Below are 18,961 nucleotides of genomic sequence, written 5' to 3' on the forward strand. Positions count from 1 at the left end.
ATCTAAATCGGACCACAGGTTTTGTCTGTAGTTCTGTATCTGGATCATACAAGTGTGTATTATATAACATGATCAAATCACATAGTCAAAATATGTTTTATTCTATAACTTTTAATTTAATTAAACATAAAAGTCATGCTCCCTCCATTTTTAAAGTATTCAGTCCAAAAATGTAATAAATTTACTTGTACATACATATTTATTTCGTTTTAATAAATAATTGAGGTGATGCAATACACTTATGTAGGCAGTCGCAGCAGTCGAAGCCGGGCATAGCGCCTAGAGTTTCACGAACGCAACCGCGCAACGAGTAGCTAAATGAGCCGTAGAGTAAGTGAGCCATCTAATATTTTGAAGAGGGTCCACTTACTCTACGGATCATTGTGCCAATGATCTGTAGTGTAAGTGAGCCATCTAATATTTTTCTGCAGGCTCGTATAGTATACGAGCCTATTCCTATAATTTATATTATTCATTATTTTGGCTCGTATACTATACGAGCCGATTCCTGAATTTTCAAATAATTCGTAAGCTTGGCTCATAGTCACTATGATCTGTAGAGTAAGCGAACCTTCCTACTGTATTTTTAAATATAATACACGAGGCTCATAGGCACAATGATTTGTAGAGTAAGTGAACCCTCTTCATTTACTTTTTATTTTCAATAGGCTCGTATAGTATACGAGCCTGTAGTGCAAGTGAACCTTCAATATTATTTAAAAAGCTCGTATAGTCTATGATCTGTAGAGTAAGTGAGCTGTCCCCGTTCCTGTCTGTTCTGTTCACTTCAGTTCCTCTCGTTCCGTCTCTCCGCCATTCGCCATTGCATTCATTGCAATTATATTTTGACCACTTAAAATACACTACACAGGTAATTCTGCTCTTTAGGAACGATTATTCTAGTTTATAAAGAAATAATGCCTTCCAAGCCTTTTTTATACTTAACATTATTCATTATATGCTAATGGTATTTTATTATTTATAAGACACATAGAGTAAACTCGGTCCTAATAAGCGGCGTAATTAACTTACGTAGGCCTACTCGTAATTAATTGGGCCTATCGCATTTTATCCACTGGATAGAGTGAAGTGTATTTTGATCAATAGAACTCTTATTTTTGCATCCCTGAGCAAATTCCTACATTTTTTGTTGCCACCTATTGTTTGTATTCGTTGTTTTTATATGTAGCCAAGGACTAAGTTTGTGCTTACCTTGTCAATCGGCATAGACACAGATGAATAAGTTCATATAGGCCTAAGTAGTTTTTTTGGCTGGATTAAATTTGCGAGACCTCAAATATGAGTAAGCCTAGGCCTAAAATAAAAAAAATAAAATAGGAACTCATAGTAGGCCAAGTTAATTTTATTTTTAAGTCAGCCTAAGCTCCTACCCTAAGTTGACCCTAGGCCTACCAGTGGCCAACCGTCACCGCGTGACGGTTTTGTTTGTGCTTAGAATGGCCACAGAAATTATTTTAACGGTAAAAAAACACAATAAACAACTCAGATGAGAACAATAATAAGTTACCAGATCACGTTCTGAACTTTCATTTTATTACTTACATAAACAAACCCCCTGTAGCAGGTAGGTTTAAGTTATAACAATGTCACGACGATTAGAAATCAAATTAATGTTTGGCGCGGCTCGACTTTTGCAGCCGACCCTTGGGAACTGACAAAACACGTCTTGTTTGGCATTACCCTGCTCGGGTCATTTTCGGCTTGGGATGTTGCGGGTGGTACCACTAGATAGCTATTGATTTTATCTTCATTGTGGTATAGTGATATTTAGAACTAAATATTGATTGGACAACCGGTACGATTTTATGAAAACAGTTGTTTTCGAAATTTATAACAAATGGCCAACCATCACAAGGTGATGGTATGGGAAATACAAATTAAGTTACATACAGTGTATGTTATTATTACTAGTCATATAATATGTCATTTTGAAGAGGAAGAAATGTAAGTAAGTAGCTTTTGGCAGCCCTGCGCTGTAATGTGATCCTTCTCCCATTAACTTATAACAGCCTCTATAGTAGGCCTATAGGGTAAAGCTATTAGAATTAATTTTGCCATTGAATGGCTATCTGGTCTCTTGTAGACCAACTGTAAGTATCTAACTTAAGCTGGGTTTTCCTAGGCGCGGAAGCGGAGAGCGGTGAGAGGAACGTGGAGAGCGGAATTGAAATTAACATGGCATTCCGCTCCGCTTCTAGGAAAACAGTAACATTAAATTGCCTAAGACAAGTGGAGTCCGCTCTCCGCGTTCCTCTCTCCGCTCGCCGATTCCGCGCCTATGAAAACCCGGCTTTAGGCTATATGATTCTAATTTGGTAACTGCCTATATCCGCTTTTCCAGTTAAAGCTGAGGTTCTAACGTTGCTAGTTCCAAATCGTAAGCAAATCCGTTAGCTTACTTCCATATGGGTCCGAGGCAAAATCTTGGCGTTTCTGAACAAGTGACTTTTTATGAACAATTGACTTTTTCTGGGGTAAGGTTGTCAGCCTTACGCCCAACCCCAAACCTGGAGGACCAGTGTAACTTATTCTTTTTAATCTGGATCCTACCTCACGAAGTCCTATCCAGCAAGGGAGGCCCTACCAGTCGGAGGCCCTACCAGAAGCTACCGCCGGCACAGCTCTCGAGGTTGTCAGAGCACGCAAGCCCCATCGCCCCCGGAAGCCAGGGATACCATCGGGCCTAATCTAACCTACCTCTATATCTATTTACATTAGGCTGCTATTTAGGTACTTCCAAACTTATTTTAAATCAGATAGGTCCTATCTTACTTTGTATGTGGGTTCAACAAAACAGTATCACACAGGTACATAGGCCTTCTACTAAGTTATTATTAAATTAATTCTTGAAATTACTTTACAATATAACAAAACTGATGGCGTTGGTACACATTTCACTGGCCACTCAAATTGGTTTAAGATCCATGCACAATGTTGGAAGCAACGAAGCAAATCTAACACATTATATAATTGCAGAGAGACGCAACCATGTCTGGGGACCATGATGAGGAAGGCTGTGTTGTCAAAATGCGTGGGCTTCCATGGTCCACCACTGTTGAAGAAATCTTGAAGTTTTTTGGTAAGTAACCCTGACTTCATTGGATCAAGATAAGTTTAAGAATTTCAAGTGTTTAGTCTTCATCGTAGGCCTATTGAAAATCATATAGGCTAGTTTAAGCATTAGGCCTATGTAAAATTCTTATCTTTTTCACTAGATTCGACGTCAATGCAGTTGTAAATCCCATTACAAATATTGAAAATTTGTACAAAAATCCGTCAAAGCCGCCTAAGTAGGTTTTAAAAAATATTAAGATCCCTAGCCACAAAGTGATGTATTATTTTGGTTACAATTCAAAGTAGGCCTACTCTGCCATCCAATATGTAAGAAAAACGTTTTTCTACTGGACCGGTCACATTCACAGTCAACTTCCTCAGTCGTGATGTAGTATGATTCAAACAGGTGTACATGTGTCGAGGGTTTGCACACAAAATATTGATTGTAATGTAGAGAATATTTAACAACCATGGCCTAAACAAGGTTAAATCGATCAGTTTAGAGAAAAAGCTGATTGTTATAATCAGCTTTTTTCCTAAACTGATTGATTCTATGGTTTAGGCCTACAGTTTCGTTTAGCTGTAGGCCTAAGTTACAGCTGATTATAAATAATTATAATCAGCTTTTTCACTGGTAATCTGATTGATTTTATGGTTGGCAACACAACACACAGAATTGTGCCTGATTCGTGTCCACGGATTGTTATAAAAATTATAAATATTCACTTTGGTATCAAACGAAACTGTAGGCCAGGCCTAAACCATAAAATCAATCAATTTAGAGAAAAAGCTGATTATAATATATAATATAATATAGCCTAATCAGCTTTTCCTCTAAACTGATTGATTTTTTGGTTTTGGCCTACAGTTTCGTTTGATACCAAAGTGAATATTTATAATTTTTATAACAATCCGTGGACCCGAATCAGGGGCCCTATTTTTGAAATGGTTGACTGTTGAGTCTTGTGTTGAGACACTCTATTTCCAATAGTTTTGTATTTTCCAAACAATTGACGGTGGACTTATCCAACCAAAACTACTCACCACCTATCGAGCTGTTGAGTGGACGGTTGACTGCACTTTCTTCTTCCTCTCTTTCGGCAAAAAATTGCTCTTTTTGAGTCGAAGCCATATTGTTATTGCTTTAATTTACTAATTGTGATTTAGAGGTTATGTATTTATTGTCAATGTATTAGCAGCCCAATACTTTGTGTGATTGTTTTCCGTAGAATAATTGCATTTTAATTTTATTTACTTTGTCAATACTAGACTATTTAATCAAGCGTTTTATCCTTGTTGGTATGTTTGAAATAGACTAGGCATACTAATTGAACTTATTAAAAGATAATTATTGTTATTAGACAGATGATTTAAGGTATTAAAGATTGTGGTAGAGAGAAACAATATCATCGTTTGTTTCAATATCATTCACCTAATAAATGGATCAAATTAATTTAAGTTACGATAAGCTTTCAGTGCAATGGCAAATAGCCATAAGCTTTAACCTTTAATAAAAACACAATTAGCCTAAAAATAACATGAAACAAAACGATGAAGCAGCACCAAAATAAAATAAGGTGATGTGTTCTGAAATAGATACGAAGAAAGCAAATAATAATGTATCGTACTAGAATGAGCTAGGCCTACACCATAAAACAAACATCCATAGAAAATTTTATTGTTAATACTTAAGTTTATATAAGGTTTGATCTAATGTCAACAGATAGCGCCGCCGTTCCCAAACTTTAGCTCTTAACTGTACTTAAGTGATGCCCTTTCTTAATATTCTGAGACGTGTAAACTCACCTTATAATATTCATTTAAGATTATTTTAATGATAATTTTTGAGATAATTTTGAAGATAATGATTGAGTTGGCTAAAAAAAACTGTGATATAACTTGAAACTGGTCTTCTTGATGAATGAATTTGATTTAGGTAAAATTTTGAGTCCTTCTTCTAACAATTTCAACTTCTCAATGGCTTCCTTCTCTCTCAATTTCAATGTTCACATCACTCATTGTTGAACACATGGGATCACTTTCACTGCTTCTTAAATTTTGATTCCTTAAGGACTAATTTTGAAATGATATTATAAGAAATTTTGATGTATTGCAATTCTCTTACATATTTAATAAATAATTAGGTTGTGGGCTGTAAAAAAAAATATAGGCTATGGAATGAATATTATTAATGATTAATTGAACATATTAATGAAATTATATAAATTAGGAAAATGAATATTAGGACAGTCTTTCTGAGGAGTTATTATTAGGTGTATGAATAGAAGTTAACATTTAAAAAAAAACTTAATACTAAATAATGAATGAAATGAAATGAAATATTACAGACGTATTTGCACATCTATGTGAAAATACCTTTAATTTGACACCTCTGACGTTAAAATCCGTCAGGCCGTTATCGAGTTATGACTGTGAAAAGAAAACTGCTTGCGTATTAATATATAGATTGTTAATACTTAAGTTTATATAAGGTACTTTTGCAATCACTAAGATTAAACAAGATATGACCTCATTCTCTCAAGAACGGAGTTGACAGTTTACCTCAGTATCTCGAAATATGGTAGATTGAGATTAGCTGATCCAGATTTTAGAGTAAGAAGAGGTAAAATCGAAGATCGCAAGAACTCTGCATTGTGATTGGTTTAAAATGACGTCATCTGAATTTCATGCAGTCGTATGCCCTACATTTTCAAAACGAGTCACTCAACTAGTGATTCCTAACTCACTTCCAAACTGTTGGATTTCAAAAATACCAAATCCTGTTGTTGGTTGAGTTGAGTGTTGACGGTAGACTCAACTGTCAACCATTTCAAAAATAGGGCCCCAGGCACAACTTCTAAGTGTGTGTTGTGTTACCAACTGGGTTAAGAACAGCAGGTCATTGTTCTATATATAATAGTTAAGGAAAGTAAGAACTCAATGCTATGAAGTTAAAATGTAAATATTCTGTAAAAGTGGAAATTGCAAGAAAGTTTTAATTCCTTCAGAGCAACTACGTACATTTTAAGACTTTCTGTAGGTATGACATACTTGTAAGAGTGTAAATATATATGTTTCAAGTTTTATTTAACACATTTTTATTTACTTCCTGTATTTGTATGTGATGAAACTTTGTGCTAGGTGGCTGCAACATCAAGGGCGGGAAGCTGGGAATTCAAATGACCATGTCCAGGGAAGGTAGGCCTAGTGGGGAGGCTTACGTAGAGATGGAAACAGAAGAAGATGTAGAGATGGCGTGTAAGAAAGACAGAGAACACATGGGTCATAGGTATATAGAAGGTAATGTAATTACCATATTTTCTAAATAGATAGGTTTCCCAGATAAAAAGAATTGCAAAGCTGTCTAGCATCAATTGTAAAAACCCTCTTCCTTTCAATACAGAATCTTGCTAGAACTTAAGACTGAGATGATAAAGAGTTTCTGTCATGGCAATTATAAATTTAACTCAACCGTTTTTTTTTTTCAGTATTTCGTGCCAAAAGGTCCGAGATGGACTGGGTGGTGAAGAGAAGTGGCCTGAATATGGAGCATTCAATGGACGATGGCTGTGTTCGACTGAGAGGTTTGCCTTTCGGATGCACTAAGGAAGAAATTGCCAACTTTTTTGCAGGTATTTGTCATAAAAGAACAGAACCAATTTTGCATGATGTGGACTTGAATAATGTTATTACTGTAACAAATTTTGAAAGGGGTTTGTGTACAAAGATTATGTGTTATTGTCTGGATTAGTGTCACTATGTATAAATTATTTTTACTCGTACGACTATATTATTTGTTTATATTTTCTACTAACACATTATTATTCATTTAGTTGATTTCATCGGGCCAGGCTACAAATCAATTAGTTATAAAAAGTTTTCTATTATAGGTATACACAGGGTGGCTTCTTCAATCCATTATTTTTAAAATCATTGCCTATACTTCACCTTATTCTTTCCTTTTGTAAATATCATCAAATTGTTACTTTTAAAGTGTTATGAATTTGTATCTTTAATGTCAATATGACTTTAAATTGGAAATCAGAGTTTGGGTTTATTTATCATTATTATCATGTGAGATGGGGACACCACCTACGTGCGTATTTTAACCCAAATATGAGTGAAAGACAAGTGTAGAACGGAGTTGGATGCTTTGTGAAGCTTTGTTACTGATCAGCTGTTTCATTAGCTAGGACCATTTATTAAATGCCCAATGATCAAGGACAGCAGTTTTGAACCATCAAAAAGCTAAACGCCTTTCTCAGGATCAGACCGGTGACCTTATATAATAATCTAATAAACCTGATAACTAATTTAGTCAGGTCAATGTAAGTTTTTTTTCTTTTACACTTTCATTGCCAAAGTTAATCAATTCATGCACAAGTTGTTTCCCCCCCCCCCCCCTAATTTTGTTAACTTGTTGGTGAGGCCAAATACCACCTAGTGTATCGATGGCCATGGGAGTAGAGTAAGTTAACAAAATAGGTCTAATCATGTTTTTTTTCTGCCGGTACAAGAAACTAACTTAAGAGCCTAAGAAACCAATTCTAAATTTCTCTTCACTCCAGTATTAGGCGATCACATTCTTGATACATCATGGTAAACATTTTAATACCAAAAGTGACATTTAGAAACTTGATCATTCATGGTTGTTAGTTACATCATTTTCCACCCCATATTTTTATTTAGTAATTTAACAGGTGATTTACTACGACTACAACATGGGAGGTGATTAATTTTTAAACCAGAGCACACATCCCCTTGGCCTAGAACAACTTATTTAACTGCATTAATATAATGTAAAACATGTGATTTCAAGTGGTTACAGTAGTTGCTTTTTCAGGTCTAATAATGACTTTTTTACAGGGGAAGGGGACAGAAGTGGTTGGGTTTGTATTTACAATAGGCTACATATTTCTTTTAAACATTTTAAAGGCTCCCATCAACTCCTTGAAGTTCCAAAATTGTTTCTGTGTATTTAACCAACTTTGACACAATGGACTAAACACCTTTATTTAAAACACCAGATAGGCTATGTAAAACCAGGAACCACAATTTCTGTGTGTCCAAGAATTATTTATGATTAATTATTTAAATAATCACCACTATTGTTTTCTCAAGACAAGATTTGGAAGTTTTTGCTCCAATGGTTAACTGTCTTAGTATTCGGGTTCTATTCTATCGTGGAAATCTATAATGCAATGATAATGACTGTAGGTACATTGCTTTGGATTTCTAATTGGTACCATTCTTTTGATAAAAACGAAAAGTAAACTTGCTAGTGTGGTCCATTTTTAGATAATATCTGTGATGATATAGGAATTTATGCAAATTTGTTTTGTATCAAATATTCCAGAAATAAGCTGTCCACAAAAGTAAAGGATCACATTAAATAAAAAAATGCCCTAATTAACGCTATAATGACGCAACCAAAGTGTAGCTTGCTGTAAACAAAGAAAAACTTAAAACACTTTTCCAATTAATTGCATTACAAACTCTAAACAATCCTCATTCTTTATTCCTTTCCCACGGCTGAAGCCAATACATACAAATTACAAAGACAAGCATAATATAGGCCTACAAGAGATTGTGTATAAATAAAAACCGCAACGTAGACAAAATATAATTTGAATATAGACTACACAACTTGCAAACCTGAAATATAGCAATGTAATAAATAAATAGATAATATAAATGCACTAACAAATATACAATCAAATAATTCATCAAACAAAAAACACTCTCTAATGATCATGAACTGTTGTCCTTGTTATTTTAAGTATTGACTGAGCTAAAAAAAAACAACATACAAACACATTATACAAATCCAAACTGTATTTTCAGAAATTTGCATTTCCATTAGTTATTAGTTCTTGCAACAGTTTTCTTCCTGCCCTATTTCCTGTATTTGATGGGAGCCATTTGGATGTAACAAAGTTAGATAACTGATTTAATACAATATTGTCAACTGTAGAAAATATATACTGGGTGTTTTGTTTTTGTATGAGATTGTACTTTTGTTGGGATTTGAACTGATTATGTGGCATCTGATTGGTTGGGTAGGGTTGGAGATAGTCCCCAATGGCATTATACTTCCGACTGACTACAATGGGCGGAGTACGGGGGAGGCTTACGTTCAGTTTGTAAACAAAGACGTGGCAGAAAAGGGTCTGCAGAAACACAAGGAAAAAATAGGACACAGGTGGGGGCTCTGGGAGGGAGGGACATGGGTCTTACCTCTCTTGTGGCTAGTTACTGTTTACTAGGTATTGAAGGTAGGTTGTCTAATGCATGAATTATTACGATTTAACTTACCAAGAGACATCACTGCACTTTTCATTCATTCGTCTCGTGTTGGAATTGTTTTAGTAGTTTTGTATAATGGTATGTATATTGTGTCAAAGCATTGTGTTTTTTCCAAATTTCATTTGAAATTTTTAGGGTGGCAGTAAATATTTTTTGAACACAATTTGCTCAGAATGTACACCTTGTGATATGTGAATATAGCACATTTTACAAGGTTTTTTTTGTACAATGGAAACATTTTAGTTACACTTACAGAAATTTTTTCTCTACTTAGCTTGAAATAATAAGGTAAACTGGTAAAGTAAAGCAAAACCAGGTAAGCGAGTAATTTGTTTTAGTGTTCATTTTGACATTGAAAAATAATAATGTAAGAATCGAGAAAACCGCTTTACATTGGTCCAAATGTTCCAAACACCTTTAGATCAGCAATGTCGCCAATTAAAATTATTCAAAAAACCAAAATCGGGCTTCATGATAATTAATATTATCAGCCAATTGGTAACTAGGTACTAAATATGCCTGCATTTTTAGCCAATACCGGCGGGGTTTTCCAGCCAAACTGATTAAATAGATTTTAAGTGAATTTTTATGGCTTGAAAAAGTCTATAATGTAAGTGAATTTTGTAATTAATAAAAAATTTCAATAATCCCCAATAGCCTGGTCATCCACTCTGGACAAGCAATTTTCAATACTAATGTCCAAAAGATTTTTGGTACCAAGAATTGACATATCCCAATCTTTTGTTAATTGTATCAGGATTTAGTACTTGATATTTTGGGATCCAAATTAAGTACACAAAAACTAATTTATAAATTTTTAACTTTGCCCATAAATTACCTGGAGCCTAATAATGAATACTTAGCCCAAACCCAAAATTCCACTTCTTGTAACCTCTATGTATTTGTTGTCAAATAAAACTTTATTCTAGATACACTTTTGCTGGCTTCAAACTAAATCTAACCTTAGTGCTCTACATTATTCACTTGTTAAGTTTTCATCTTAATGTATTATCTTTCTTGTGTTAAATCACCAAAAGATAATGAAACTTTGTAAACTTTAAAAGTATCAACAAAAGAGTTAACAAATGACAATTCTTTATGCTTATTTACTGGTTTTATTACTTAATTTTGAAATATAACATAAATCGGCTCATAGAGCTTGATTTCACGTAACAGGTAGGCTTGTAAATGAGAACCTAATTTGTCATAATCTGAAAACGCTTAGATTTCTAAATGGAGAGTCTGTATAATCAAATTTAAAATCCTTTATATTAAAAAAATAGCTAGTTTGTTAGAAATTAGTTATACGAGTGCATTAAAAAACTACATCTGCTTCAGTAATGACTGTACAAAATTGAAGAGCGATTTATATATTTTAATTTTAAGATGCTTTCTTTTAAATTATATTGTACTAATTGTGTTTGTTCATGGCTCCTTGCAGTAGAATACCTTGTATTCATTCTTGGGTAACGGACTCCTCAAAATATTTAAGTATTATGCGTTTTCCAACCTTGATTCAATGCCCATCCAACCCTTTTTTTGCTCCTCTGATTCTCTCGTCTTTTTGTACCACATCGTCCCGTTCACAACAGATACGAAGGGTTCTACTTTACCTCTACATTCAGTTACAATTTCATATTTTTTTAATAGTTAGTGAATTACTATGAGTGTAGTCTCAAGGTGACACATTATTAAATCTATAACAAACATTAACAATGTTAGACATGTATTGGTGATGTTCTCTAAGTTCTTTAAGTCTACAATGGAGAAATAAGTTACATATTTTGTTGCGTACAAATACCATACGTTACTGGTTGTACTAAAAGTTGGCCATTTTTTTAATATGACAAAATATATATTAAGCGAAGTAATTATCTACCGAAAACAATTACCAATCTATAATGGTGTTAGACTTTGACCGATCTGGAATGTGACAGGTACATTGAGATATTCCGGAGCAGTCTAGCAGAGATCAGGTCTGCTGGACCAAAGATGCGTCCGATGGTTCCTGGAGGCTTCAACCAACGTCCGGCTCCTTACGACCGCAGTGACAGATTTGGTGGCATAAACCGCTACGGAGGCAACATGGGCCCCATGTCCAGGCCTTCCAGAAACTTCAAAGGTTTGACATATTGACAACTAACTATCCCAGTGAATAAAGTACATAAATTATAGTATCCAATTATAGGACTTATGGTCTTTAGTAGTTTCTTTTTTTAAATGGATTGTGTTTATCTAGCTTACCCAAGGAATTCAAGAGTCTAACAAATTTTCAATAAAATGTCACAAAACCACAATTATTTCCTTATAAAATAGGACTTATACAGTGGGTAAATAGAAAGAAAAAATAATTTGCCAAATAGCAGTGTTATGTTATGTGAATTTTTATTGTATAGGCTATCTACAGTATCAGCATATAAACTTTAATTTTCTAATGTAGGTTAGTTAGTTTTCTTAACAAAATTTCTTTTCCTCTTGGATTTTTTTCAAATGCTTTTGTTCTGTGTAATCCCGTCCTGTTGTAGAGAAAAGAATATGCAATTTGAATAACATTTCCCAAAATTTTAACATCTAAATAACATAGAGAGTATAGTTAAGGATATAATCACAATTGAGTCTAACAAACCCAGCATAAATCAAAACAAACACTGCTAAATCATATCCAGTTTCTTGTATGCACAGAAGATATCATAAACATAAATCCAACAATGTAAATATCACTAAAATAAAACATTCCAATCAAAGCCAAACTTAAAATATGAATTGAGTAGAAGTCAGTGTTACAAACAAACAAAAAAAACATATTTTTCTTTTGTTTGAAGAAAACTGGTTAAATTACAAAAAGTTTATTTGAAATTCTCATCACAGGCTATGGTGACTTTGATGATGGTGGATGGGAAGGCAATGGGCCATGGAGTAATGGCAATGGGCCGAGGGGAATGCAGAGTCGTGGAGGACCAAAGGGTGGACCTTATGGTGGAGGCATGAACAACTCAGGGGGTTGGAACAACAGTGGACAACACAGTATACACATGCGAGGACTACCCTTCCGAGCACAACAGACTGACATTGCAGATGTAAGTAGAACCTAGACATTCCACCCCCATGTTCAAGTCATGGCCAATTTTTGAATCAAAATATCGGACATTTTCTGTTTATTCACTACCGGTACCAGGTCAGAGTTGGAAAAACTTGACCTAACCTAACCACATTCCACAAGTGGTAGTGAATTAACGGAAAAGGTCCGTAATAGCCATTATAGGCTATTGAGTATTGACTAGATGGCAACAATGCCCATGCCCAATTTGGCATGACAAAAACACCTGAAGGGAGAGGATAATTCGACGACGACAGTATGTTGAAACAGGAAAAGAAAATCAGTTGCCATTCATATGCCAACAAACACAGCTTTTGGTAGCTGCTTCACCACAAAAGGCAAAAAATCAAAGGATTATTGCAACCCTTCCATGTTAGGAAGATGTGAACTAGTCCAGCGTGTAACCAACTCCAGAGCTCTTCCAACCTCAACCTATCTAGGGCAGCTACCGAGCTACCTAAATGCAAAACAGGCCTGTTCATATGGTGTTCCAGGAAGAGATTGCTATTTTTGAATCCAGACACATTGAAAATACTACAGACTTGAAATTCCACAGCTGCAACAAGCGTATAAAAAAAATCCTAGAGTCCCACTTGATTCCGACCAATAAGAACAAAATGTCATATATAAAATAATACTGTAGTGTGTTTTTAGTAAAGTGATTTTACATGCCAATTTTAAGTTAATCCTTGATTTTGTTTTACATTGTTCCTCATATTAATAAAATTTTTAGTATTTGAAGATGTAGGACAGTGGCAAATTATAAATGAAATTAATTTGGTTCATTTGCTTATTTTGTTATTCTGCCATTTTGTCCTGATCAAAATCAAATGAGGCTTGTGGGTATTTTTTTACACACAATAGACATCTGGTAAATTAATTTAAAAATAGCAACCGCTCTATGGGACACTCTGTATGTTAGGTGTATATAAATATTTTTTTTTATACTTGGTTGTTAGGGAACTAGTAAAAAGTGGCAACACTGTATAGTTAACATTTTTTTTTGTCCTAGGATGCTAGGCACAAGCCTAGGATTGTTTTTCACATTACTTAAGACTAGACCTAGGGGTTGCGGCATTATCACTTAGATAAAATCCATTGGTGAATTGGCGGGGATCGAACCCGGGACCTCAGGGACTGAAGTCCCGCGCTCTAACCACTACACCAGCTCGCTCCCCTGTGTAGTTTACATTACAGCTATAACTCTTCATGTCGTACCTACACTTAAAGTTCCCAAAGGGACGAGATATTGTGTGTTTTATGTCTTATCTGTGTTGGCCTACCTATACTTCCTCTAAGGTAATGGTAAGCCAGCTACTATTCCTTCTTCGTTTCTACATATTTCAACTATTAATTGCTAAAATACACTATCAACTTTATACTTTGTGTTGAAGTTATAATTCATCTGAATAAAATTATATTCGGAGGGTGTAAAATATTTGGAATATAAGTATGTCTGGTGTTTTATCTTGTACAAACAAGTTTCCATACTAGAAACATAACCCGACCAAAATATTTATCGTGTTTGGTTGCAGTTCTTCAGACCGGTAAATCCAGTGAACATTCGCATAGTGTACGATGACAACGGGCGGCCAAGTGGAGAGGCGGATGTAGAATTTGCATCTCACGACGACGCACTGCGAGCCATGTCCAAAGACAAGAGTCACATGCAACATCGCTACATCGAACTCTTCCTCAACTCCACCCCAGGCGGTGGCGGATATGGTGAGACAATATACATTTACAAGTAGCCTAAATCAAGATTTGTAATAGTACATTATGTTACTAGTCCTTTAAAATAGGTGTTAACCAGACGAGTGTGGTCGTCCCCGTGGGATACGAAGTTGAGTGCAGGATTACGATACGAGTCCGGTAACACATTTTGTATGAGTGACGTACAATATTTTACGCGATACTACTCTAAGCTAACTGAACAATAACGAATCTCTGTACAAATCCCCTTTTATCCCCACCAACTAAAGGACAATCACTACTCATGGTTATGTTTTTAACCCATTCACTTATGATTTTTTTTTTTACCCGCCTAGGCCAAAACAAACGAATTTGTTGTGGCTAGTTTCATTCATTTCTGATTTAATTTTTTTTCAGGCAACATTTACTATTTATATGCAAGATATTATTATTTTCTTATTCAAAATTAAATGTAGATTCAAAATATATAAATATTTCCCAAAAAAATATAACTATAATTTTTTATTATACCATATAAAAATAAAATAAAAAAATAAAAAAATTAAAAAAAACTTTTTTATTGGTAATTTTTAGCTACATAGGGCTCATATATGTTTTGGAACTAGTCTATAATACTGTATGACACTTATAAAAACTCACCAAATGTCAAGCAAAGTTCATTTTGGTGTGGTATGCCTTGAAACACTCTGGCATGTGAAGTGCGACAAGGCAGAGCTCACACTCCCATCGGCTGTCACTGCGCTTTCCCTGGGCACTACACACCTTACATCTTCTTGAAGGTGTTTGTTTGACTTCATTTGGAGGAATAGGCCTAGGAAAATGTCCCCAAGTTGCTGCCTGGAGCCTCAGAGGTGTTTCTGAGTTGGATGATCGTCCTCTTCGATTGTACGGTGGCAGTTGTCGCGACTCAAACATTTGCTTGACAAACCTCTCCTTGAACTCACTGAACCCCAATTTTTTTCTGGTTAATTTTTTGAACACTACATAAGAGTTAAAAAGGCCAATGTCCATTATGTAAAAGAAGATCTTCTTGTATCCCTTAGCATACCTCCTCATACTAGGAAACGACGCTAATTGCTGATCCTCGCGGTCAATTCCACCCATTGAACGATTATAGTAGATCACTGGTTCTGGCTTTGTTATAATTTCTTGGGTAACTCTGTCTTTCTTGCCAGTTGATCTTTTGTCAGCTTTTTGATGAAAGGTAGACAAAATGCAAACTTGCTTCTTGTCCTGCCACCTTACTGCTAACATATCGTGGCTATAGGCTGTCTCGTAGTCGCCCAACTTAAGTTTACCCTCTTTGAAGCTCTCTGGCATGTTTGATCTCCACCAGTTAGCTGTTCCAATTACATTGAAACCTATTTGCTTAAGTCTATAGAAGAGAAGAGGTGAGGAGTACCAATTATCAATTGTCAGAGTATGTCCTTTTCCTGCCAAATCTTTTGTCATTTCAACGACTATCGCCTCACTCGTTAACAGCTTTTCCTCCTGTGTAGAATCCCCACTTCCTTCTTCAACCGGTACATTTTCTTTGACTTCAGCTCCAGTATAGATCTTAAATTTAGAACAATAACCACTTCCAGATTCACAACACTTGTAAAACTTTATGCCAAATCTGGCTCTCTTCTTGGGATTAAATTGAACATAGCCCAACCTCCCTCGGAACTTCATAAGACTCTCATCGACAGCTATGTTTTCATCAGGTATGTACAGATGGGAAAACTTCCTGTTCATGTACTCAATAACGTACCTTAACTTCCACAGTTTATCATTCACAGGTTTCCTATTATTGTCTGTAAGGTGGAAAAATGTGGACAGTAGCAAAAAACGGCGGAATGGCATCACTTTACAAAAAAAAGGGGTCTCAGTTACAGCATTAGGCGACCAGTATGATTGTATGGTTCTTTTTTTTACAAGCGACATAAGGACACACAGTGTATAAAAACAAGCCATCTCATCTGCAGTTGTGTCAAACCATTCTGAGTATATAGTTTTTCCTACCCCGCCTGCTTCGTTCTTTTTCTTAATTGTTTCTTTGGCATAATTATTAGTCTCTGTTGCAACATGTTGCCAAAAGTCATTATCAAGAAACGCATTGAAAACATCTAATTCAGAGGGAGCTGAGCCTAAACTTCTAGCCAAACTTGCTCTAACACCAGGACAACCAGTAAAAGGGATTTTATTTATTATATTACTTTCTATGGTACTGGTCCACTGCCAACCCTCCTTTTTCTTCTTTTTTGGTGGAGCTGTATCATTACTAGTTTGAGTTTTGGACCTTTTAGTAGGCTTAGATGGTTGTGAAATAGCTTTTTTTCCTATAGGCCTACCTCTTCCTCTAGACCTGCCCCTAACAGGTTTACTTTTAGGCCTAGGGTCAGGAAAGCTAGGGTCGTCAGCTTCCTCACTCGGTGTAGGTGAGAGGGCAGGCACGATTGAAGATGCAAGCTGGTCAAATAATTCAGGCCTAATAGGCAAATCTAAATCAGATTGGACATTTGGAGGGGTCATAGGCCTATGCCTGCCACTATCTATATCATTTATAGGCCTAGAGTCAGGGAAACCAGGGTCGTCAGCTTCCTCACTCGGTGTAGGCGAGAGAGAAGGCGCGCTCATACTACCGCGGTATAACCGATCAAGAAACTGGACTGATTTAGGCAATTCTTCATCACGTGATGGAGAAGATACATGCTGATCAAATATTTCAGGCCTACTAGACAAATCTGAATTATATTGGACAGTAAGGGCATCTGGAGGGGTCATAGGCCTAGCATAGCTGCAAGAAGGCTGTTCAAGCAACAACTGGTCACTTTCTAATGGCCTAGGCCTAACACAATTAGTATTATGTTCTGGGGAAACTGTGGTCTCATAATCAATAGGCGTATTAGACTTATTACTCACTTGAATTCTGCTCCCTTCCAAATCATCATCATCACTCCAACCACTCTCCTCAAACAAGTCACAATCACTGTCACTGTCACAATCCCCTATAAGTTTTATGATGTCACTTTCATCTAACTCTTTTCCACATTCATCCACAAATACCAAGTTATTTTGAAGACTCATCGTATTATACAAAAGCTTTTCAATTGAATAATATAGTAAAACAAGATACTGTAACTCAATCTTTATCACGACGAAGTGAAACACGACATGATAGGCCTAATAACTCAGTCATTATAACGACGAAAAAGTAAAATACTGATAAAAACTTACACTAAGTAAATTCTATAACTTATTTTATAAGATAACTACACTTTTCAATAAAATAATAAAGTAAAACAAGGCTCTAACACAATGTTTACATCGTCGAAGTAAACACAACAACGTATCAGCTGTGAAACCAGAGTAGACGTCGTCAGCTGCTAAGTTGCACCATTTCAACTTCAGTTTTTTTGCCGATTGGACTGGACTGAGATGACGAAAATATAACCAAAAGAAAGCCTGGAAATCATAGAACAAGAAGCATATGCGATCTATTGGATTTCTGGGGAACTAACTCGGCACAAACAGGTTTTAATAGCGGACGGCGATTCGCCGTCGCTTCACACAATGGCTAACGGGAGCGCGACGGCGGATCGCCGTCGTTGTAAGCGAAGGGGTTAAATATAATCGGCTGGTTGGTGTCAGATAAAAACTCATTACAGTACAGTAGTATGTAATGCAACCTCATTTGATTAAGCTGGTGCCAACAGCTGTTTTCTTGATTAAATCCTTGCGTGGGAAGTTCATTAAAACAGTGTAGTGTGGCGTAATAGTTATATTACGTTACTAGTCCTGAAAATAGGTGTTTACTGGAGTAGTGTGAGACAAAGTCGAGTACAGGATTACCATACGAGTCCGGTAAACACATTTTGGAAGAGTGACGTACGATATTTTACACCATACTACTAAATCTGTACAAATGCGTATATATTACCACTGACTAAAGGACTAACAATTACTAGTCATAACCTCTACAAGAAGTTATGTTTTTGTTTATAACCACTCATTGCCAAATACAGTATAATCAGCTGTTTGGTGTCCGGTAAAAACTCGTTACAGTACAGTATGAAACCCCATTTGATTAAGCTGGCGGAAGAGTATGTGTGTGGTAAGACGTAAAAGGTAGCTTGTTAAACTTATCAGAAAAGATAAAACTACTTGACTTCCCCCCTTATAACCAACAATCATTCCATGACTCTATTTTAAAAATCACTTTATGTTTCTGGTAAAAAAAGTACTCCAAAAATCTTTGATTTATACTCTTTGTGAAACTTCACAGTTTAATTGTCTTTGAAATTTTGTGCTGTTTGTTGCAGGGATGGGGAGCAAATTCCGAGGTGGTGGATATTCAAACAGCAGCAGCAACAATCTAGGTTTTAAGTACAGCTCTTTTTGAATGTAATTCATTTCTAAAATAAGGGTATAATAACACTAATTATTAAAGTGATTTGTTCGGATTGTAACAGTCTAGCACAATAGAGATCGGTGGCTACAGGGTCCGTAGTGTTGTTCTGTAACGTGAAACTAACTTCAAGTTTTTCTCTTTTGTCCAATCATTGAAGACTAGATCAATTAACTGTTGCCGAGACAGTTTGTATATTTCGTATTAACTCAAATGTGTTTTAGTTTTAATCTTTTCTTTTTTTACTATGTGGATTTTTGTTGTGATCACTTAAAAATAAATCTTGTCATAAGTATGCTGTTGTCTATTTATAACTGGCCCGTAAACAAAAATATACTTGCATTCCTTTTTAAATGTACACTAGATAGCCATATACTTAG

At 35.6% G+C, this 18,961-nt stretch overlaps 1 protein-coding gene across 1 annotated transcript; it reads left to right on the plus strand.

Moving 5' to 3' along the window:
- Positions 1–791: 791 nt before the first annotated feature.
- On the plus strand, positions 792–18,876 carry LOC128988833 (heterogeneous nuclear ribonucleoprotein H-like). Its single transcript, XM_054410518.1, has 9 exons — positions 792–871; positions 2,998–3,100; positions 6,217–6,375; positions 6,564–6,707; positions 9,139–9,277; positions 11,319–11,503; positions 12,250–12,458; positions 14,014–14,203; positions 18,496–18,876. The coding sequence occupies exons 2-9, from the start codon at positions 3,010–3,012 to the stop codon at positions 18,573–18,575; spliced, it is 1,197 nt and encodes a 398-aa protein (XP_054266493.1). The 5' UTR covers positions 792–871; positions 2,998–3,009; the 3' UTR covers positions 18,576–18,876.
- Positions 18,877–18,961: the final 85 nt, after the last annotated feature.

This window comes from Macrosteles quadrilineatus, unplaced genomic scaffold, assembly GCF_028750875.1.
Source record: "Macrosteles quadrilineatus isolate MER2022 unplaced genomic scaffold, UCM_ALF_1.0 Scaffold_3__2_contigs__length_128488019, whole genome shotgun sequence".
NCBI classification, from domain to species: Eukaryota; Metazoa; Arthropoda; class Insecta; order Hemiptera; family Cicadellidae; genus Macrosteles; species Macrosteles quadrilineatus.